Source organism: Moschus berezovskii, chromosome 2 (genome assembly GCF_049115385.1).
Source record: "Moschus berezovskii isolate FMDL1 chromosome 2, NW_MosBer_1.0, whole genome shotgun sequence".
In the NCBI taxonomy this organism is placed as follows: domain Eukaryota; kingdom Metazoa; phylum Chordata; class Mammalia; order Artiodactyla; family Moschidae; genus Moschus; species Moschus berezovskii.
Window position 1 is genome coordinate 7,458,139 of NC_142461.1, and position 23,266 is coordinate 7,481,404.

A 23,266-nucleotide genomic window follows, 5' to 3' on the forward strand; every position below is an offset into this window, starting at 1 on the left:
CACCATCGCAGTAAAATTGAAAAGAAAGCAAATACCTTGGGAAAGTTACCATTTGAAGGCCCAGGTAGCCAACCCCTGAACTAAGCAATCTAGCAGATCTCCAGGATTTTCGACCTCATCCTGGGAACACGAGTGGTCTTTTTATCTGTACAAATGCTGTAACTCTAAAATAGAGTCCCTTTAAAAACCCCCAAAGAGAATCGTCAGCCAGAGACATACAAGGGCATTCTGGCTTAGAAAAAAATGCCCCATCCTGTCCCTTCTCGGTAAGGCCCAGTTTGTGACCCTCTTTTTCCCTCTCCATTTATCAACATTTTCCTGGAGCAAATCCTGTTTTATAGGGAGCTTCTCTTGGTCAGTTGACCTCAAGGAGTTGAATGTTGGAAGGCTGGAGAGGCACTTATGGATCAAACCAGTTTCTTCACTTTACAGGTAGGGAAACTCTTCTGCAGAAGGAATGAGGTAAGCCAAGAGAACACAGCCCATCAGGAATGCAAGCTGGACTGCAGCCCAGGCCTCCTGAATCCCAGAGCAGTGCCTGCCCGTTCATTATTCCTTCATTCAAGTCTTTTTTGAGCATCTCCTGTGGGCCAGCTTCTGAGGAGCTCATGGCACGGTGATGAACCAGGCCCTGCCGTCCAGCTGAGCTTGCTTTAGGCCATCACCTCAGGCAACACTCCTGGTCAGCTGTGTTTAACCTCTTTCCGGCCCTAACACACATAACTGATGAGATACACAAGTTTGATGAGCTCTCTGGATGTACCAGAGGAGCACGCCACTCCCACGTGTGACACGTTCTTCCGACACACCACTCTTGTCACGTGACTCTCGCTCAGCCCCGCCCCCCCCAGGGATGCCCACCTGGATGCAAGTCCTTGGGGAGATGTCATTCCGGGGATAACTTGGACTCTGAGCTCATTTGTCCCAACCCGAACTTTAGCTGTGACAGTGTGAGTGACTGCAAGGCACCATGAACCAGTGGGGCGCCAGGTCCTGTCTCTTTCTTTGGGTGAAATGATCTTGCAGCCCAGGGTGAGGGGAGCCCACAGGTACACTCAGGGTCTGGTCAGTCGTTGGATGGAATGGGAGGGTATGTGTCACCAACTGAGTCCCTGATCCCACAGAGCCTCAAAATGGAGAGAAGTCATGAGCCCAGAAGCCTGAGGCTTCTGCTTGCAGGGAGGAGGCCATCGAGTGAGGAGGGGGGCTCAGAGGGGACGGGGGTGGGACAGGCAGGCGGAGCTGAGGCTCAGAGAGGGCGCGTCTCTGTGCAAAGGCCCCTGGTGAGCGAGGGTGGGTGAGGAGCCTAAACCCTGGCCTCCCAGCCTGTACCCTCTGCCTCTCTGTCTCTAAGCTTCTGGAAGGACAAGACCTAGCCAGTCTCTGCTATCTCCAAACAGTGTGCCCTTAGAGAGTGTTTGCCAGAAAAGAGGCCGTCTGGGCAAGTCCTAATTCCTCCACTCACTGGCTAAGGAAGTTTTGGCAAGCTACTTATCTGTGCTATGCCTCAGTTTCTTCTGTGCAATGGCAACAAAAATAATAGTCCTGGGACTTCCCTGGTAGTCCAGTGGTAAAGAATCTGCCTAGCACTGCAGTGGACTCGGGTTTGATCCTTGGTGGGGGAACTAAGATCCCACGCGCTATGAGGCAGCTAAGCCTGTGAACCACAATGAAGACCCAGAACAGCCAAACAAACAAGCAAAAAATCAGCCCTAAGTTCATAGGACTGCAGGTAGAACCAAATGATCTAACATATGAAAAGATCTTAGAACAGTGCCCTGTGCCCAACCATGTCTTGAATGGCAGACTTCATCATTATTGCCGTTATTACTTTTTCTGATACAGGAAGGGCAGGGACAAACTCACCTGCTGCCCTGGATGGGTTTGTTGTTAACTGTTCGCCACTCAGATGATCCTGCCTCCCGGGAGTAGATGTAATAACCCAGGAGCTCTGGGCTGTCTTTCACTGGATCCCACGTCAGGGAGACAGAGGTCTGTGTGTCTCGGAAAGCTTGAACTTGCGTTGGAGGCGGGAGAGTGGCTGAAACACAGAAATATGGGCTGAGTGAAGATGCTGTCACACGGCTGGGAAGGGGGAGAGGTGTGGAGAGGCAGAGAGGAGCGCATCTGGCATGGGGGGCGGACCCGGGGCAGCCCCAAGCATCTCAGACACGCCCTGGGGCTTTGGGCAGATCTTTCCTAGCCCCAGAGGTGTGGTCCAGGCTCATGCTGCAAGTCCTCTCACCTCCAAACACTTCCACTTCCTCATTAAAATTCTTTTATCAATCCTTACTGTCACTTTCTCTCTTAGAAGTTACCAGATCTGACAACTTTCCTCAGCCCTTATCTTCAGCCTCTAGGAAACATAGCTTGTTTCCCCTTGAAACGTTATCTTTCATGGCTTTCTCAGACAATGTTCCTTGAGGTAGGTCTGCCGTGATTTGTTAAATGAAGAGATCTGGATGGACAGAGGGATGGATGGGTGGATGGATAGATGTCAGATACAGGACCTTCCTAGTACTCTATTTCTCAAACTCCTTACACATCTGTTTATGTTTTCCCCTCTTCTCTTTGTCCCCAAATTTGAGACTCCTCCAAGCTTCAGTTCCTTGACTTGCTCTGTTTTTCTTGAACTCTTTTCAAGAAAGGTGTGGAGGGTTCACCTGTGCCCATGGCTTCAATTCTCACCTCTGCAGGTGAATCCCCAGGCTTCACCGCCTGCCCTGCTCCCTCTCCTGAATTCTAGAGCCTCATCGTCCATTTCCCCTGGACACTTCTCTTTGTGTTGTAGTGGTCCTTCGAAGTCAATAGGCAAAGGTTGAACTCAGCATCCATCCAACACAAACCCAGTATCTACTGAGTGCCTGCTCTGAGCCAGGCTCTGTACTTGGCCCAGGGGAGGTACTGAGATGTAGACTTGGGCTCCTGGGCTCAGGAAGGTCCTGTCAGAACCTTCAGTCTCTCAGGTTGAAGACAGGGTGGCAGTGGAGGAAGGCTGGGTGGTGGGGAGAGGCTTGAAGGAGGTCACGCAGGGACCACCCAAGACGCCTGATTCTCCCAGTGGGCAAGAACTGGAGCTGAGGGAGTCCATGTGTGGAGTTGTCCTCACACACTAAAATCTTGATTTCAAGACCTGAGGATGTGTTTGTGATATAACGTTAATTTAAAAAAGTAGAATGCAAAGCTCTACATACGGCTTGATTGGACTTTCAGGAAGAGGCTGTGGTAGGCATGTGGTCAGATGGCCAGAAGCCCCGGCACCTGGATGCTCAGAGTGGCTGCCCTGTCAGAGGGATTTTGGGGGGTGCGGCATTCTTGCCCCTGCTCCCTCCTTCCTTCCCTGCCTCGCTGCTGTTCTCTCTCTCTTGCTTCTTCCTACGTTTGTATAATACTTTCGCTTTCACAATACAAGTCAACTCCTTTTCTTTTTTCCTCTCCCCTCCTCTCCTTCCGAAGTGTACCAGAACCTTGCCCTAAGGCTACCTTGTGGTCCAGAGGCTGCCCACATCCAATCACAAACCACTCACTGGCTGGGACCCTGAATCAAGCTTAAATGTTAACCAGACTAGAATGAAAGAAAACTCCATCTGCCCACCAACCTATCTGTACCTACGATGAATATGCACAGGCATGCACGTGTGCTCAGTCGCGTCAGCTGTGTCTGACTCTTGCGACCCCGGGAACTGTAGCCCTCCAGGCTCCTCTCCAGGGGATTCTCCAGGCAAGGCTACTGGAGTGGGTTGCCATGCCCCTCCTCCAGGGGACAGAATCTGCATCTCTTACACCTCTTGCACTGGCAGCCGGGTTCTTTACCACTAGCAACACCAGGGAAGCCTGAATACATGCATATATATACACACACATCTTTATTCTACATTATTGAACACTACAAATCTAGGACTTGGCAGTCTTCCCCACACAGGCCTTGCAGCACAGTAGGCTCTTCTTACATGGGCAGTGCTGCAGCTGGTTCCTTAAAAGACTCATTGGTGATGGCAGCTCCAGGCACCCATCTGGTCTTATCAAAGAGAGAAGGACCCACCCCACAATCCAGGGACCTCAGAGGAGAGAGGGCACCCCGGCAAGTCAGGCCAGGGCAGAGCTGCCACTGGGAGGCTCAGGAAGGAGCCAGAGGTGGGGGCGATAACCAGACCCTCAGAACAGTAGGTTTGGCAAGTGCGGACATCAAGGTTTGCAGCTCAGAAATGACCTGCCCAGGTCCATGCTGTGCTGCTATTGAGAGGAGTCCCACCTGATGAGGCAGGGCTCGGGGATGGGACCAAGGAGAGGGCGGGAGGCCTGCCCAGGGGCAGTCCTGTGCACAAGGGGGATCAGCCTCTGGTTGGAGACCTTTAGCCCCAAAGGGCCGTTGGTCACGGACAGCTCCTGTGCTGGACCCAGCTGGATTCTGCAACCCACAAATTGTTGATCTGGAAAAAAATGCCTGTACTTCCAAGAGCCTCTTGCCCAGAGAAATGTGATTCTTGACGGCCTGAAACTTTACAGGCCTGTGATCACATTGCTTCTTGGCTTTGTGATAGGTAGAAGTGGTCAGGAGCAGAGAAATGTGTGTGGCTCTGTCCCTGCAGCCACTGGGGGCCCGAGGCTTGGGTGCTGACAGCCTGGCTTGGCCTGTCCCTGTCTCGTGCATCCCAGGTACCTGGCTTCCCCCCCAAGGCGATGGGCTCGCTGGGCTCCGAGGGATCGCTCATGCCGTACTGGTTTATCGCTCGCACTCTGAAGACGTACGACTTCCCTTTCTCCAGATCCAAGAGGGCGAATCTCGGGGATTTCACAGGAGTTTCTGAGCTGATGGCCTCCCAGGTGCCGCTACCTATGACCGACTAGGACAAAGGAGAGAAACTTGGCGTCGGTCTCAGTGGGGGAGCACGTCCCCCATGCGCCCTCATTAACCTCTCCCCGCCCCGGGATGCCCTTGACGCCTGAGCTTTGGATTCCCCTGCGATGTCTCTCCCTGCATGCCTGTCGAGCGTCTCACATTCGGTGGAACCCACCCTGAGCTTGCCTTCACGCCAGTGCTGATCTCATCTAGTCAAAGGCGCCCATCCTTCCAGCTGCTCAGGTCCGAGTCCAGGCAGCCTTCCTGGGTTCTTTCTCTCATTTCTCACCCTCAAATATGCTCCATCAGTGAATTCAGCTGGGGGAGTTCCCTGGCGGTCCAGTGGTTAGGCACTGCCAGGACCAGCTTCGATACCTGATTGGGGCACTAAGATCCTGCAAGCTGCACAGTGTGGCCAAAAAACAAAACAAAACACCCAACAAAAGGATACCCCCAAACCCCCAATCCAGCTGGCTCTACCTTGAATATTTATCCAGAATCCAACCATGGTTTACCACTCTCATGCTTCCTTCCAGAACCTTCATCCAAAGCCACCATCATCTCTCACCATCTGAGTTATCTCAATAGCCTCTGATTGGTCTGCCTGTTTCTCACTTTAACTCCCTTCAGTCTTTTCTCCAAATGACAGGCAGAGGAATCCTTTTACAGCATAAGTCAAATCCCATCCGTGTCTGCTCAGAACCCTCCCAAGCCCCGAGTCTCCCCGGAGTAAACGCTGCTTTGTGGTCTGACTCCTGCCATCGGTCTGGCCACGTTCCACATCCCGCTTTGATTGCCCACCAGGCTCCGTAGCCCCCTGCTGCTCCCCGATGGTGCCAGGCCCCACCCCTGCCTCTGGGCCTTTGCACTTGCTGTTTTTTTTTCCTGGAAGGTTCTTCCCCCAGAAATCTCTGGCGGGCCCCCCACTTCCCTTAGTGCTGTGCTTAGCCGCTCAGTCTTGTCCGACTCTTGCAACCCCATAGACTGCAGCCTGCCAGGCCCCTCTGTCCAGGGATTCTCCAGGCAACAATACTGGAGTGGGCTGCCATTTCCTCTTCCAGGAGGTATTCCTGACTCAGGCATTGATCCCGGGTCTCCTGCACTGCAGGCGGACTTGTTACCGACTGAGCTTTGAGGGAAGCCCCACTTGCTTCAGGCTTTTACTCAAAACTCACCTTCTCGGGGAGACCTCTCCAGTTCCTCCATCTAAATGTCAGTAGCCCTTCCCCCAACACTTCAGATTCCTCCCAGAGCTGGAGATAACCTCAAAAGGTGAATTACTCCACCCCCCTGCCTCTGTGTAGGACTACATTCAGGACTTCCAGACAGGAAATTCTCTTCTCATCAGGGTTCCCCAGGGGACGCCGCTGGGGTCTCTCAGCGCCTCCCTGGATCTCCACTCCCCTTCACATCCTGGTCCCACAGTGTTTCTATTTCTCGGGCTGGCCTGAGGCTGGGGCCTAGGGGTCTCCATACCTTCTCCAGGAAGTAGGTCAGTGGGGCTTTGCCCCGGGGTCTTGGCTCCTCCCAGCCCAGAACCACGTAGGCCTCACGGATCTCGCTGCCGTGGACGTTAGTCGGGGGTGAGGGGATGGTCACGAAGTCTGGAATCAGAGTCGCCCGGGGGCTGAGACGTGTGGGCCTTCAGAGACCCCAGATCTCAGCCCCCACTTCATAGAGGAGAGGGCCAGGGCCCTGAAGATGGGCAGGAACTTGCTTCAGTCACCCAGCAAGTCTGGGCAGGGCAGGGCCGGAACCAGAGCCCGGGTCTCCCCACGTCCTGCTGGAGACTTTCCCCAGTGTCTGTCTCCCGCAGGAGGGGCGCAGTCGCCCACCCGAAAGCCTGGCCCCCAAGTTGGATCCCCACCCACGCCCGCCTCCCCACCCACGCCCGCAGACAGCCTCTGCCTCGGGCCAGTTTGTGTCCCAGTTTCCAGACCACAAGGCGGGCGGGGGCTGGCGTCTTGAGGCCGAGTGTCGGGGGTTCACACGTACCGTCAAAGTCATCTGTGCTGACCGTGATGGTTTTTCCCATATCAAAGGGGATCTCTAGGGTGGAGAATGGAACCCGTTAGCGGAGAACTAAGGGCTGCAGGGTGCGTGGCGGGGTCAGGAAGGGACAGGGCAGGGCCTGCTCCGCTCTGGGGGCGAATCCCTCATCCACTCCTGGTTCTGGCCTCTCAGCCCCTCTCTGTGTATCCTCAGGCAAGGGGCTTTCTCAGACCCCAGAGGTGCTCGCCCGCTGGGGGAAAGGGGCACAGAAAGGAGGACCGATGGGGCCGGATTCCGAGGGCGCAGCACACCCGGGTCAGGGTGACTCCTCGGGGCTGAGAGGGCTGTGTCCCCCACTCTCTGCCTCCCTGCCTCCATTCTCCAGGCTGGGAGCTTCTGAGTCAGGGCAGTTTCCCTCCTGCAGGTTAAGGGCATCTGAAGAAGGTGCTGCAGTTTCACCACAGGTTAGCGTCTGGTGCTAAGATTTGTGTTTCTTCCAGCAGACAAGCTCTACCTCCCCCTCAGACTAGGGGTTGCTAAGGATAGCACCGTGTCTCCTCCATCAGACTAGGGGTTCCTGAATCTGTGTCAAAGCTATGGTTTTTCCAGTAGTCATGTTTGGACGTGAGAGTTGGACTATAAAGAAAGCTGAGCGCCAAAGAATTGATGCTTTTGAACTGTGGTCTTGGAAAAGACCCTTGAGAGTCCCTTGGACTATATGGAGATTCAACCAGTCCATCCTAAAGGAAATCAGTCCTGAATATTCATTGGAAGGACTGATGCTGAAGCTGAAGCTCCAATACTTTGGCCACCTGATGCGGAGAATTGACTCCTTGGAAAAGACCCTGATGCTGGGAGGGATTGGGGGCACGAGGAGAAGGGGACGACAGAGGATGAGATGGTTGGATGGCATCACTGACTTAATGCACACGAGTTTGGGTGAACTCTGGGAGCTGGTGATGGACAGGGAGGCCTGGCATGCTGCAGTTCATGGGGTCGCAAAGAGTCGGACACGACTGAGCGACTGAACTGAACTGAACTGAGGCTGTGTCTCCTCCATCAGATTGGGGGTTCCTGAGGGCTGGGCTGTGTCCCGTCTCCTGGACCAAGGCTGGGAATGGGGTCCGTGTGCCTGTCTCCTGTGTGAGGCAGTCCTGGGTGTGCCCTGACAGATGCTCTAGCATGTCCTTCAGGGCATCTGTGCCCACCTGTCTTCCTCTGAGCTTCGTCGCGGTCGCCCATGACAACCGGCTCAGAAGCCTTGGAGGGGACGCTGCTGCCCGCTCTGTTGACAGCTCTCACCCGGAACCGGTAACTCTGGCCTTCAATGAGGCCTTGGATTGGGCACCGACAGGTCCCGCCGGGAGCCTGGTGGCACGGCACCCATTCCTCGGACTCTCCCTGACACCTGTGGGAGAGAAGCCCTGGCTTCAGCCTCTGCCCATGACTCACATCCTCCCAGTATGAGCCTCTGCTAGGGCCATTCCCCCACCCTGGGCTATGTGCCCAGCTCGTCTTGGCCAGTGAAACATCTGCTTTCCATTTAAAAGCCTGGCTCCAGCCTTGGGTCCTCAGGAGGCCTTCTCACCATCCTCCACCAACCAGGATGCTGATCAAAAGAGCTAGTGCCTTTCATGGAACTTTCCTGTGGGCTGGAGCTGTGCTGTGCCCATCACATCCATCATCTTGAAGGTCCTTGAGGTTAGATGTGATTACTTTCACTCTACCAATGGGATCTGAGTTTAAAGAGTGAGATGACTTGCCCAAGGTCACATGGCTTATGAGTGGGTGACTTAGCATTTCCCCCGAGGACTGTCCACTCCCCTGTTGGTGTGTGTTCTAGGGTGACCCTCAGAGTCTGGGATCTCTACACCCTCTGGGTACCACTATTCCCAGCACTGGCTGGATGGGGCAGTGTACCTCAGTTTCCCCATCTGTAGAATGGGGCACTAGAGCATCCCCTACCCCGTCAGATAGGGATTGTTGTAAGGATTCAAGTGGTTCAAGGATTCAAGGATTCAGCCAGGGCCTTGGAGCTGGCGGCAGGTGGAGGAGGCGGGACGTCCAGGCTCTCCCCTTCCTGGGAAGCCCCTCCCTCCAGGCTCAGTGCTCCTGGGTCTCTGTCACTCAGGGAGGAAAGTAGCCACCGAAGCCACGTGTGCTCAGGTTTCAAGCACTGATGTTTGCTCCTCCCAGGGTCAGCTCGTGCTGTAAAGGGTCCAGGGGCAGCGGCTGCCTCCAGAGGTGGACACCCTTCTGTTGCGCCTACATAACACACCTACCTCCTGCCCCGAACCAAGGAGAGGTATGGGGTCCCTGTTCCCTGTGGCCCCGCCCTTGTTCTCACAGAGCCATCTCCCCCCGAGGGCTCTGCCTCTCAAGACACCCACTCACAGCTCGATGGAGTAGCCGGTGATGGGGCTGCCCCGGGTGTCGCTGGGCGGGGTCCAGGTCAGGATGAGGCAGTCTCTGTTCACATTCAGGCATCGAACATTCAAGGGGGAGCCTGGGACCCCTGGCTTCTCAGCTGCGGCATCTGAAGGGCCGGATGGTGGGGGGCACGGGAAGAGTAGGGGCGGCTCTTCCAGTCAATGTCCGCTCGGCAGCCACCCCCTCCCATTCCCACCCACCATTCCTCTTCTCACTAACCCCCCAGGGGTGCAGTTGATCTGAAGGCCAAGACCTGAATGACAACCTGTTCTTTTAAACAGCAGCATCTAGGGGTGGGTGGGTGGGAGTCCAGTTTATTAGGGGCCCATTCTACACCATCTGCCTGAGCAATTGGCACAATTCAGCTTTGAGTCCCAGAGCAACTCTCCTTTTTGCAGGTGGGAATACTGAATCTCCTAGAGGAAAAGCCAATCGCCCAAGGTCACCCAGCTGGTGAAGCGGCAAAGCCCGGAGGCAGAAATCAAGCAGGACTAGAAGGATGCCAGCCCATGCTCAGCCCTCCTCTCCAGCTCCCTCCGAGCCTGGACTACCAGGCTGGGTCCCTTTGGAGGTTCATGGGCAATCTTAGACTCTGCCTCAACACCCCCATTCACTATATAGCAGGGACATTGAGGCCCCAAGGAGCTGGGGATTCGTCTACATGTCCCACGGCAAGTCGGTTAAGGCAGAGTCCTGGTCCCTGGGCTCTGGCTCAGCCCCCTGCCCCCAGCCACCCCTCACCTCTCACAAACACGTAGGTGCTCTGCTCCTGGAGCCCAAAGGGTGAAGGCACCTGGACCGTGTAGAAGCCCTCATCCTCCTTGTAGGCGCAGGCCACCTTCAGGACTGCCTGGCGGTCAGCATAGAGGATCTGCCGGCGGCCGGAGGACCTCAGCAGCCTCCCTGCGAGGAGAGGGGTTCCAGGGTGAGCACGTGGGCGATCCGGAGCTCACCCAGGAACCCGTAGGTGCTTCAGGGTTCAGGCAGAGATGTGGTTGGCCGGGCTAGAGCCTGAGGCTCTGCTGGGGAGTTGGGGAAGGGGGTGGTGACCTTCAGGACTCTGCCAAGGTGGTCTCTGAACTCTCCTCTGTAGCAGGCTTGGTGGGGGTGGGGTGGGTGGAGCGCCCGGGAAAGGGGCCAGGGGCTGCTGGCTTGGTGAGGAGTTGGAGGCTCTCTGAGGAAATGGGAACAAGAGCAGCGGGGGCTGGCGTGAGAGGCAGAGGCTCTTTGGGAGGCTGGGGTCTCAAGGAAGGAGATAGGGCTTGGTGGGTGGGGGTTGTGAGCTCAAGGAAGCGAGGGGCTTGTTCAGGGGAGGGGACTCAGGAAAGGGGGAGAGGTCTTACTGAGGGGGTTGGGTGTTGGTGAGGAAGGTCAGGGTTGGGGGGAAGGTAGGGGGGAGGGTAGGGGGGTCGGCAGGTGGGGCCTTAGCGAGAGGGGCAGGGACCCAGGGAAGGGGCTGTGGGTTCCAGGCCTCGCCCGAGGTCCTGTCATCACCTCTGTTCCCGAAGATCTATAGGTTTGGGGGACATCTCGGCCTGTTATCACAGCTGTTTCTCGGGGCTCGTGCCTTCCCTACTCCTCCGCCCCTAGCCCCCCAAAGGGTACCTCTCTAGGCTCAAGCTGCTGGGGCTGCTGCACTCCTGGCCCTTTGGCTGCCGGCTTGGTCACGAATAGGGCAGGAGGTCCAGCCGTCCGTCTCCTCCCTGGCTGGTCCGTCTCTTCCTGCCTGAGCTGACTGGGCCTTCCCCAGCCCTGGCCCAAGATCCCCTAGCGGTCTTCCAGCTCACAAGTAGCAGTTCTTGGTTGCACCCACAAACTGACTCTGGAAAGCCCAGGCAAGTGTCACACCCCGCCTTGCCCCTCCTTAGGCTGACCTGCCTCCTGCGCTTGGCCTCTGTACCCATTGCTTCATGCGTCCTCACCCGAGGGTGCTGGTGGCGAGCGTGTGTGCGTAAAGGGTTCTCAACCAGAGGCTCTCGAGGGGCAGAGGCTGCAGTATTTTTGGCTTCCTGCCCGCTCTCGGGTGGAGGGCCCCTGACTTCATGCCTGTCTGTGCTTACCCTGCCCTCGCACCCAGCACAGGGCTTGGCACTGTGAATGCTCATCACTCAGTTTGTATGGGTTGGGGGAGGGGCATAGATGAGCTCCTCTCTCCACCAGGGGTCTATCTCTGCCCCTGCAGGCTGGGGGCTGGGACCAGAGGTCCTCACCGTCTCGGAACCACTGGATGTTCTGCTCGGCGTCCAACACATCTTCTGAAAATAGGCAGTTCAGGGAGAAGGCTTCCTTCTCACGGGCAAAAACTGGTTTCAGCACTGATGTGAATTCCACGCTGGGGCCAAACATCAGTCCTGGTGGGAAAAGCAATTTAGGACTGAAGTTTTCTGAGGCTGTGTCGGCTTAGCCTGGGGCTTAGATGGGAGCGAGGAGGACCCTTCTGGGGTGTCCCCACTCCTCTGGGTCAGGATTCACTGTTCTCCAGGTGGTCTGAACGAGGAGAAGAGCCTGATGCTGGGGGCTGCGGGGTGGGGAAGAGGTTTCTTTAGGTGGGGCCAGGGGAACTGAAATGGCAAATATCCGTTTGTCTGTTTGGCTATGACTTTTTCTCATTCAGCTTTGGCCACTGGACAGCCTAGCAGCTAGGGGCAGCTCTGGGGTGCCTAGGGGCCCCCAAAAGCCAGTCCACAAGGATTAACAGTTTACAGGCAGTCTCCACGTGGACATCCCTTTGTGGGGAATGGACGGTTATATTCTAAAGGGACCCCAGACACCTCCTCCCTGAAAGCCCGTCCCTCCCCAGCCTCCTTACTTTTAAACATCTCCGAATCGAAGCCAGCATCCTTCCCCAAGTAAGCTGAAACCCAGAGCAAACGGGAGTTGGAGAAGGCTCAGCACCCACACTTCTACTGGATTTTGGGGGCATGGCCTCTGGGTGTGGGTTCAACTCCTGGTCTAGCAGGTCCTCCCTCTAAGGCTCGGAGAAAGTTCCCTGGCCTATCTGTGCCTTGGTTCCTTCCTGAGTCCTACCTGTTGGGGGTGGTGGTGGGTTCTGAATACCTGAGTTCACATGAACAAAGCCCTTAGCAGGACCCTGGCATACAGTCGGTGCTCACTAAATGGTGTTTTCCTTCCCAAGGGCTTCCCTGGTAGCTCAGCTGGTAAAGAATCTGCCTGCAGTGCGGGAGACCTGGGTTTGATCCTTGGGTTGGGGAGATCCCCTGGAGGAGGGCATGGCAACTCACTCCAGTATTCTTGCCTGGAGAATCGCCATGGACAAATCCCACCCACTGCTAGGATCACAGAATCCTAGAGGTGGAGAATGGTCAGACTGGGATTTCTGGTAAGTTCAGAGCAGCGCTAGGAGAGTCTCCTGGAGGCTTCGGGGTAAAGTACAGGGTGGTGTGGACACAGATCACCAGGGGACAGTGAGGACAGCTTTCGTTCACATAGCACGCACCACGTGCTGCTTATTAACTCATTTAATCCTCGCGGCAGCCTTATCTGTTGGTGACATTATCATCTTCTAATACAGACGGGGAAACTGAGGCATAATCACCCAGCGAGCACCCCAACAGCCTGAAACCACTGCATGACACTGGTCCCTGGGAAGGCTCTGATGGAGGGAGGGATGGGGATTCAGAGGAGCTGATGGGAAGGAGGGGCAGACAGAGGGAGGCAGGGTCCGAGGGCCTGATGCCTGACTTTGCATTAGATTTTGGACGGCTCAGATTCCACCCAGAGAGCCTGGCCTAGCAACGGGGACAACTGCCTCCCAAGAGCTATTTGGGGAACAGGGCAGAGGGGTGGAGAGGCTGTGAAGGACAGTTTAACAAGGACTGATGAGAGCTGGGGAGGTGGGGCTGGACTCCAGCCTGCCTGCCACCCAGTATGTGTGTGTGGTGTGTGTGTGTGAGTGTGTGTGTGTGTGTGAGTGTGTGTGTGAGAGTGTGTGTGTATATGAGTGTGTTTGTGTGTGTGTGTGAGTGTGTGTGTGTGAGTGTGTGTGTGGTGTGTGTGTGTGTGTGAGTGTGTGTGTGTGTGGTATGTGTGTGTGTGTGAGTGTGTGTGTGTGGTGTGTGTGTGAGAGTGTGTGTGTGTGTGAGTGTGTGTGTGTGAGTATGTGTGTGTGTGAGTATGTGTGTGTGTGAGTGTGTGTGGTGTGTGTGTGTGTGTGAGAGTGTGTTTGTGTGTGAGTGTGTGTGTGTGAGTGTGTGTGAGAGTGTGTTTGTGTGTGTGTGTGTGAGTGTGTGTGGTGTGTGTGTGTGTGTGTGACAGTGTGTTTGTGTGTGTTTGAATTTGCATACATGGAGTTTCTCTCTCTGGGTCCTTAGGGCAGGGCCTTGGGCTAACCAGTCCATCCTAAAGGAAATCGGTCCTGAGTGTTCATTGGAAGGACTGATGTTGAAGCTGAAACTCGAATACTTTGGCCACCTGATGTGAAGAATGAACTCATTTGAAAAGACCCTGATGATGGGAAAGATCGAAAGCGGGAGCAGAAGGGGATGACCGAGGATGAAATGATTGGATGGCATCACCAACTCAGTGGATATGAGTTTGAGTAAACTCCGGGAGTTGGTGATGGACAGGGAGGCCTGGCGTGCTCGCAAAGAGTTGGACACAACTGAGCGACTGAACTGAGCTGAACTTGGGCTCAAAGGTGTGGGCTCCTTGGCTAGACTCTGCCTGGGCCATGGGCTGATAGGGTTGCCGGGGGGAGGATTATCCTTCCCCAAGAGACTGCTGCAGCCAAGCTCTACCTAAACCATCTCATTTAGCCCGCAGGAGCATCTGAGGTGGCAGGAGGATGCCCCGTTTGCAGATGGGGAGGTCAGGGAAGCGAGGTGGCGCCCAGGCTCACACAGCCCATCAGCATCAGAGGAAGCTTGCGGCCTGGGGTCTGGTGGACTCGAGGGTCTCTCCTGCTTTGGGCTCTGATCAATGTCCAGGAGGAGCCTGAGCTAACTGGGAAATACGCTGCTGCTGCTAAGTCACTTCAGTCGTGTCCGAGTCTGTGTGACCCCATAGACGGCAGCCCACCAGGCTCCCCCGTCCCTGGGATTCTCCAGGCGAGACCACTGGAGTGGGTTGCCATTTCATTCTCCAATGCATGAAAGTGAAAAATGAAAGTGAAGTTGCTCAGTCATGTATGACTCTGTGTGACCCCATAGACGGCAGCCTACCAGGCTCCTCCGTCCATGGGATTTTCCAGGCAAGAGTACCGGAGTGGGTTGCCATTGCCTTCTCCAGGGAAACACATACCAGAAGCTCAAAAGGGCAGTGTGGGTCAGCAGGGGAGGTGGTAGGACTTGGCCTTTGCCCCTTGAGGACCACTGGTGGCCAGGCCGCCTTCCCAGAAGTCCTGAGCTGGATCTGAACCCAAGCCCAACCTGGTGGGACAAGCTTGCTCTCGAACAGGCACTGAACTGGGATATAGGTTGTGTAGCCTGAGGGTGGAGAGTCTCACTTGCTCGGAAGGCCTCGGAGAAGCAGGAGTCCCGGTGGCTGCCCTGGTTACTCAATCCCAGGACAATCCCTGCCCCGCCCCGAGCCTGGCGCAGACCCACGACCTCATCTGCTCGTCCAGGGCTTGCTGTGGGCCGCCTGGCCTGTTGGGCACAGGAGGACTCACTGCGGACGAGGACTTTGGCAAAGGAGGAGGCCTGGCCGTAGGCGTTCTTGACTTTCACCATGTAGGTGGCTGCGTCCTCAACGGTACATCTGAAAAGGAGGGAGAGAGATGTTTCCCCGAGGCTGCTGGGCTCCACGGAAAACTCAAGTCCCGAGAGCAGGGTGGGTGGGGAAGGGGCTGGTTACAGGAGGACTTCAGGCTCTAGGTCAGGGCCTGCCCCCGAGAAGCCGGGAGCCTTTGGGCCGCCCCGTCCCTCTCCACGCCGCCAGGTCCTCCTTTGGAAAACTGGGAAAACATAACACCATAAGGTGAAAGTGCTTCGAAAAGACGATTGCTAGGATAACATTTGAGTTAAGTGACTGGTCCAGAGTCACAGAGCAACTGAAATTCAACCCCACTTCAAGGGGACAAGCCCACTCTCGGGCATGGCCTCCCCGCTCTGTCAACACTTCGCGGGCAGAACCCTGGAGCAGGAGATGCCCGGGCACACCGCCAGCCTGTGTCAGACCTGGGCCAGTTGCCCAGGTGTTCTCAAGCCCAGGCCTGGGGCTCACCACCAGCCAGGCCAACCCTGCTCCTCGTGGAGGCTGGGGCTGGCTCCATCCCAGGGCCACCCTGGTGGTAGGGAGTATCTGGCTCCATCAGCAAGCAGATAGGCCCCTTGGTACCCCCTCTCCTTCCCTGCTTGCTCGGAGCAGGAATCCCTCTGGTTTCAAAGGTCAGTTCCATCTGCTCCCCCAGGCTGCCCCGGCCCTGCATGCTGTCCCCAACGGTGAGGTCCACGGGGCACCTCCCTGTGGAGCCTTGGAGGGTCAGGCATTTATGTCCACATAGCCCCACTTGGCTTCTGGAGCCTCCTGTTTATATTCGTGTCTCCCAGAGCCCCAGTGGGTTGAGGTGGAGGGTTTGGTGTACTGGAAAGAACCCAGGTGGAAAGAACTGACTCAGTCCCAGGCCCTGCCCTGTACAAGTCGTGCAAGAGCTTTAATCTTTCAGAGCCTCAGTTTTCTCATCTGTCACATGGATGGAACAGTGCTTCCTTGAGAGAATGAGGGTGGGCCTTGACCACTGTATTCGGAAAGCAGCGAGCACAGGGCTTGGTGCCTGGAGGAATTCAGCGCCTGGCAGTTCACACGAACAGTGCGCGCTTTGGGGAATCCTGTGCTCATTTTCTCCACGCACGCTGCCTCTTCCTTCGACACTGCTTAAGACTCACTGCCTCCTGGAAGGCCTGCCTCTCTCTCTTCGGCTTCCCCTTGCATGCACGTGTGTGTATGTGTGTGTGTGTGTATATGTGTGTGTGTCTGTGTGTGTATATGTGTGTGTGTGTGTATGTGTGTGTGTGTGTGTTCCTGCCCCCAGCCAGGAACCCTCCCCACATGCCTAGCTGCTGCTAAGTCGCTTCAGTCCTGTCTGACTCTTCACGACCCCGTGGACTGCAGCCCACCAGGCTCCTCCGCCCATGGGATTCTCCAGGCAAGAGTACTGGAATGGGGTGCCATTGCCCTCTCTATGCCTAGCTGCTAGCCAAGTTCAAATTTCTCACCATGTATTCTAAGACATTGGAATCACATGGGCGTTTCTGTTAAATACCAATTCCTGGGCCCCACTTTAGACCTATTTAATCTGATGTTATAGGAGTTAAAGGAGGGTCCATCCCACATTCACTATTTTGAGGCTGACGTGGTTCATAGCTCTGAGGAGGGGTTGGACCTGCTCTGGCCTTGGCAGTGCTGGGGCTTGGGACCGTGGGTCTCTCTGGGGCTCGTGGTCTCACCTCCTGATCTCCAGTGTCAGCAGTCCATAGTTGTTGGTGATTCGATACTTGCCGGCAGGAAAGAGGCGGGGATCAATTCTCATGTCATTTTTGTACCTGTGAAGACACAGTGGAGTGTGGGAGGCAATGTGGTTCTGAGCGGGAAGGATCTTGAGCCTCTTAGACCTGGATTCCAACCTCAGTTTTGTGCTGCGAATTCATCTGTATGACTCAGGGCAGATCCAAACCTCAGTGTTTCTCATCTGTGAAATGGGAATAATAATTGCGCTGACCTTGCAGGGTTGTTGTGATGATTAAATGGGAAAAGATATGTAAAGTTTGAAGGCTGTGGATGCTCAAGTGTTTATTCCCTTCTGGAGGGCAGAGAAAAGGGAGCCATGATTAGGGGTATCTGTCCCTTCCCTTACCAGGGGTACCCCTAAGGACCAGGCTCCAGCTTTTCCTTCCTCCCTGAAGTGGTACCAAAGAAAGTTTTCCATCCATTCCTTTTTTCAACCCCAGGACAACAGTTCTTAATCTCAGTTCTTGTTAAAATTACCAGTTCAGTTCAGTCACTCAGTCATGTCCAACTCTTTGCGACCCCATGGACTGCAGCACGCCAGGACTCCCTGTCCATCACCAACTCCCGGAGTTTACTCAAACTCATGTCCAGTGAGTCGGTGATGCCATCCAACCATCTCATTTAAAAATCTCCATGCTCAGAGTCTGAATGTAAGCCTTTGAGAATCTGCTCATTGCAGGGACTTCCCTGGTGGTCCAGTGGTTAAGAATCCTCCTTCCAATGCGGGGGATATGGGTTTGATCCCTGGTTGGGAACTAAGATCCCTCATGCCACAGGACAGCGAAACCCTTACACTGCAACTAGAGAAAAGCTGCAACTAAGACCCAGGGCAGCCAAATATGAATTAAATAAATATTAAAACATTAACTTCTCATTGTGCTGCATAGCCATTCTCTTCTTATTCTAAAGGAGATCTAACATGTTTCCGAGTCTCTGCTTCTGCTAGGTGTGACCACATGACTAAACTAAGTCTTGTCAACAGAAATAAGTCCAAGTGTCATGATGACACGCTCTGCCCGTTTCACATCATCTTTCCTTTTAATCTTGAGGCAAGAATACGGCCATAATTACAGCTGCCATCTTGAACCAGGAAGACCCAAGGTCTCCAGCCATGCATGGGAACGGCCTGAGTCCCTAAGCTGAGGGGTGGAGTTGCCATGCAGCCCCTCCCTGTCTATATCAGACATTTACATGAAAGGGGAAAAAAAATTCTATCTTCTTTAAGTCATTAAAAAAACTCCATGCCCAGGCTTTAGCCCAGATCCATGAAATCAGAATTTCTGGGTGTAGAATCTGGGCATCAGTTATTTTGAAACTTGACAGGTGATTCCCAACCATGAACCCACACCCCTGTACCCTGGATACTTCCTTTTGTTTTCTGTGAAGTCTTATTCCCTCTGCTGCAAGCCCTGGACAGCCAGGTGTCCTTGCCTCTGCCCACAGACCACTGGGGTATGTTCTGGAGATCTGATGAGTAAATGTCTGTGAAAGTTACGCGGCCTGACACTGTTTGCTGTTTGACCTTGGGCAAATCACTCCCCCTCTCTGGGCCTCTGTGTCCATGAGGCCTTTGTGTGAAGAGTCAGCCCTAGAGGTGTGTGTGTGAGCATGCTCAGTTGCTTCAGTCATGTCCGACTCTTGGCGACCCTATGGGCTGTAGCCCGGCGGGCTCTGTGCATGAGATTTTCCAGGCAAGAATACTGGAGTAGGTTGCCATACCCTCCTCTGGGGGAATCTTCCCAACCCAGGGATTGAACCCAAGCCTCCTGCATTGCAGAAGGATTCTTTACCACATGAGCAACCAGGGAAGCCCAAGAATACTGGAGTGGGTAGCCTATCCCTTCTCCAGGGCATCTTCCCGACCCAGGAATCGAACTGGTGTCTCCTGCATTGCAGGTGGATTTTTTACCAGCTGAGCTACCAGGGAAGCCCAGTTCCAGTGGTGGTTGAGGTCAAAGAGGAGGCCTTGGCCAAAAGAGGGCGCCCCAGGCTCAGTGTATCACCTTCCTTGGACCTGCCCACCCCTCATGCCATTTGTCTCCATGGCAACCAAACAGTGCTGTGCCCACACCCCACCTTACGGCAGTCAGACCGTGCCCTCTTCTGAAAGGAGCCCAGTTAAATCTTCTGTGGGGAGGGTGGTGCCTAATCTGGATGACCAATCTTTCCACCTCTCCCAGGCCTGGGGGGGCCAAGGTCAGCCCCCCATCCCCCAGCTGTCAGGAACATTCCAGACACCTCAGCCTGGGCCAGCTTTCCCAGAAAAAGCAGCAGCTGCAGCTCTGGGCATGACCTGGACAGCCCGGGACCTCAGCTGTCTTTTTGCCCCTCTCTGGGCGTCAGTCTCCTGCTGGTTCCTCAGGCCCTTGAATACTTGGCTGTGTGGATGAGGCTGAATGGCAGCCAATCATAAAACATTATTAAATGAGACAACTGAGGTAGGTGCCCAACCCAGAGCCTGGCTCAGCGAGGCTTACATAAAAAAGTGAGATTTTTTATTATTTATCTAAATTTATTTTCCCTTACATATTCTGATGGGTATTTTTCCTCCCGCCACCCCCAACCTCTTTTATAAATTAAAAAAAATTTTTGACTGCGTGGCTTGTGGGATCTTAGTTCCCTGACCAGAGATCACATCTGCGCTCCTGGCAGTAAGAGAACTGAGTCCTAATTGCTGGGCCGCCAGGGAATTTGCCATATTTTGGTGTCAGCTTTACTTTTGCAGGCAGCTTGACCTGGGAGAGTGATTCTGATGTTCATGAACTGTGGCCAGGACCCACTTCTGCAGAGTAAACATAGCCAGCCTGGACCTTGTCTGACGTGCCCTCTTGTTGCCCCTGCATTCAGGAAGTGCTCAATAATTGCTGAATGAGTGGACTCTCCTGACAAGCCTGGGGAGCCAGGATCATCCTGTTGATTCAGGCTGGGTCTCTACCAGGGCCTGGGTGAAGCTCTGGAGGCCAGTCCAGGATGAGCTGGCCCTGCCAGAGGTACCTGATGATAGGAAACCAGATCCCCAAAGCCTGGAGCCCCCGGGGCCCCCTGAGTCCCTCTGGTTGGAGGTGGGCCTGGCCTTGGCCTCCACCACTTGCAAGGAATGCTCAGCTCCTTGTTGTGGCAACCTTGCTGGCAGGGGTGGAAACAAGCCTCCCTCCCAAGAGGCTCCCACTGAATGCCTTAGATGTGGGCCTCGGTGCCAGGGCAGGGCAGGGCTTGGCCACCAGGCTGCCACTTAGCCCAGGTCTTCCTACCAACTGCCTTGGTCCCCACAGAGTTTGAATGAATGCCATCTGGCAGTGACCAGCAATGACACTTCCCTCAGGACATTTTTCTTGATTGCTCCTGGCCTAAGTTCTTTCCCTTTCTCTCACTTCAGAGGCATTATAGATGCTTTAAAGAAAAACAAAACCAAAAATCAACTGTAATGATCACTTTCCTACTCTCTTGGCTAGTAGAGCTCTGGGCTGGGAGGCAAGAGACCTGAATTTCAATTCGGGCTCACACTAGCTGTGTGACCTTAGACAAGTCACACTGCCTCTCTAAGCCTTGATATCCTCACCTGTGAAATGGGGATATAGTCCTAATTTCATGAATGGGCCAGAGGCTCAAACGAGAGGAAAAGTGCTGGGTCAGTGTAAGGGAGGTTCAAGTGTAAGATGTTGCTTTTTTCTTTGTGACCTCAGTTATTTGTGTGCTTATCTTCTCTCTCCTACCGAGACCCTGGTCTGTTCACCCTTGAGATCGGGCTTGTATGTCACCTCCTCTGAGAAGCCTTCCTGGATTCTCCAGCTGGAGGTAGCTACTGCCCTTCTTCACCTCCACTCTTTTATCTCAACTATCGCCCTTGGACATATTTCTCATTGTGTTGACATTTCTCTTCTGGGTTGAGAGTTCCTTGAGGTGAGATTGTGTCTGGGTCATTTCTATGCCTCACTGCCCGAGCCAGGGCTTGGAACTGATTATGATCCTTGTAAATATTTGTTGAAATTTCTTCCTTGTCTCCCAGCATACCTGACAATGGGCCTTAGACCCTGCGGAGCTCAGGAGAGACTGAACTCAGCTGCGTGAATGACACATTTCCCTCTGGGGTGAAGTGAGACCCAGATGCTGCCATGCCCACCTCCTAAGGTTCTTTCAGAAGACTCCTGCCTCTGCTCCCCTCTGCCAGCAAGGCCTCAACTCCATGGTTCTTTTATGAGTACATTCCCAGGAATGGCACCTCCTGCTTTCCCAGCAGCTTTCAAGTTCTGAGGGCTTCCACATTGTCATGGCATTAAATCCTTACCACAGGCAAGCTGGACAGGAGGTCTTCAACCCATTTCACAGACCAGGAAACTCAGGCAGGACCAGAGAGGTTGAACCATAGCTGAGACCACACACAGAATTAGCAGAGAGAGCAAGCCGGGCCTGGGCTCCTTCTCACTGAGAACCCCCACCCTCCTTGCCTCCTTTCCTGCACGGACCCTGGGCCTGCCTCCACCATCTTCCTGCAATCCTGGAGACGCCCAGCTCAGGGCAGCTGCCTTCTCATGCCACCAGAATCATATTTTCACAAGTGCTGGCTCCCCAGGTGGCCCAGACCTCTAGCCCCAGGCTGGCTGGGAGGCAGCTAAGAATAACCCCTCCTGAGCTTCCCCAGCAGCTGCTGCTCTGTTTGGGGGTGGGCAGAGCTCAGGGCTGTGGGTCTGTGGCTTTTCTAAGGCAGCAGGAACTTCTGGGGAAGCGACCCGGCCCCTGGTGGGGAGGTGTTGGGTGTAAGGAAGTCACATTCAAGGGATCTCTGAGGCCCAAAGCCTGAAGGCAGGGCAAGGACCCCTTCTTTCCCACCCTGGGGGCTTACCAGGTGACCTGGGGTGGAGGCGAACCCTGGACGGTACAGGTCAGCAGGACTGTGGTGTGCTCCCAGACCGCGTGCGAGCGCAGAGGGATCCAGAACCAGGGCCCACGGCCGGAACACAGCTCCTGCAGCTCCTTGGCCTCCCGGACCTTCTCCTCTGTCTGGAGGCAGGAAGGGCCTGTGAGGCCCAGGAGCCGGGGCACCACCTCCCCCGTCTTTGCTGTTACCTTTCCTCTGATACCAGACTGGACTCTCCTCGCCAGTGGCTGAGAGGCAGCATGGCACAGAGGGCAGGGCGTGGGGCTTTGGGACCTGACCTGGAATGAAGGCCAAACTCTGCCACTTATGGGCCATGAGACCAACCACAGGCCAGGCCTCTGTTTCCTCATCTGTAAAATGGGGATGATAATCATATTGCCCCACCCTCCTGTGGGATTGTAGGGAGGATTACGTAAGTCACTACGTGAAAAACATGGGCAGTGATAACAACAATGTAAGTATTTACAGCTGTTCCTGTCCTGCCCAGGGATGGGGTACGGAGGTGGCTTCAGATCCCTGACGTTTCCCGAGTGTCTTCTGTGTTCTAGGAATTGGGAAAGTGGTTTTATAAGTCTGTTCTCATTTACTTCCCTCGTCGATGCTCAGTATTGGACCACATATGTCCATTTTACAGATGACAAAACTGAGGCTCGGTTAGACTCATTGCTTTGGCCAAGGTCATGCAGCTGGAAGGTGGTGGCCCTGGGAGGTCCAGCTTTTCTGGAGAAGGGGGTAGGGTCGGGGCGGGCACCATGAGAAGGGCTGCAGGCCCCAGGGCCCTGGAAGCCCCCGCCCACCCCTCTCACCCGCCGTCTCAGCGCCTTCCGGTCTCGTCTCTGGCGCAGCAGCCACTGGGTCCGTAGGAAGGCGATCTCTGTCTTCTCCCACTCGTTGCCGAAGCCCACCCGCTTCTGCCCTCGCTCCTCCAGCTCCACAGAGCTGGTCTGGCGCCTCAGCTGGGCCTCCCTGCGGTGACAGAGGCCGTCAGAGGCAGAGAGCCTGTGGGTGGCACTGTGGGGGCGCGCCCTGGCCCTGCCTCTCCTATGCCCGGCCTTGCTGACCACGCTTGAAGCTTCTTGAGGACAAGCGCAACTTTAGTCCTTTCTTGCCTCCAAAATCCCCTGAACGGGTCTGGGTTTCAGAAGGTGGAGCAGGGCATGGCAACCCACTCCAATATTCTTGCTTGGAGAATTCCATGGACAGAGGAGCCTGGTGGGTTACAGTTCATGGGGTCACAGAGAATTGGACACGACTGAATGACTAACACTTTATTATCGATAGAGTTCACAAGGGTCTTTCACAAGCCATGGTTCCTCTTGTTTTCACTGCAACCAAGCGGACAGGCTTAGTCTCCCCATTTGACTGGGTAGAGATTTGCTTTATAGGCTGAGTGACTTGCTCTGGGCTGGCCAGGAGCAGGGCATAGGCCTAAGGATGCTCCCAAGCTTGGAGGCCATCCTCTCTCAGGGCTTGTGTTCGACATGTAAGCTGGTTTACTTGCTTCTAGTTGCTCTGTCCCTAGACGCCTTCCCCGCCATGGAAGCTGGGTGGCGAAGCGTGACCCCCTCCTCTCCCCTAGGGATGGTCCCTCACTACTGCCTGTGGAGCCATCAGCGGGTGGTACAGTGGGCTTTGCCATCAGTCAGCCCTGGGCTTAAGCC

General features: G+C 54.9%; 1 protein-coding gene across 1 annotated transcript in view; it reads right to left on the reverse strand.

Moving 5' to 3' along the window:
- The window catches only part of MYOM3 (myomesin 3), a 49,849-nt gene that overhangs the window by 23,058 nt on the left and 3,525 nt on the right, over window positions 1-23,266 (reverse strand). Inside the window, exons 4-16 of the mRNA XM_088843512.1 lie at window positions 22,412-22,571; window positions 21,570-21,727; window positions 16,669-16,764; window positions 14,892-14,980; window positions 12,072-12,116; window positions 11,473-11,613; window positions 10,004-10,165; window positions 9,227-9,368; window positions 8,041-8,240; window positions 6,836-6,889; window positions 6,317-6,444; window positions 4,661-4,844; window positions 1,867-2,041 (exon numbers count right to left, since the gene is read on the reverse strand). Of these exons, the coding sequence (XP_088699638.1) occupies window positions 1,867-2,041; window positions 4,661-4,844; window positions 6,317-6,444; window positions 6,836-6,889; window positions 8,041-8,240; window positions 9,227-9,368; window positions 10,004-10,165; window positions 11,473-11,613; window positions 12,072-12,116; window positions 14,892-14,980; window positions 16,669-16,764; window positions 21,570-21,727; window positions 22,412-22,571 (1,734 nt within the window). The remainder of the gene's footprint in view (window positions 1-1,866; window positions 2,042-4,660; window positions 4,845-6,316; window positions 6,445-6,835; window positions 6,890-8,040; window positions 8,241-9,226; window positions 9,369-10,003; window positions 10,166-11,472; window positions 11,614-12,071; window positions 12,117-14,891; window positions 14,981-16,668; window positions 16,765-21,569; window positions 21,728-22,411; window positions 22,572-23,266) is intronic.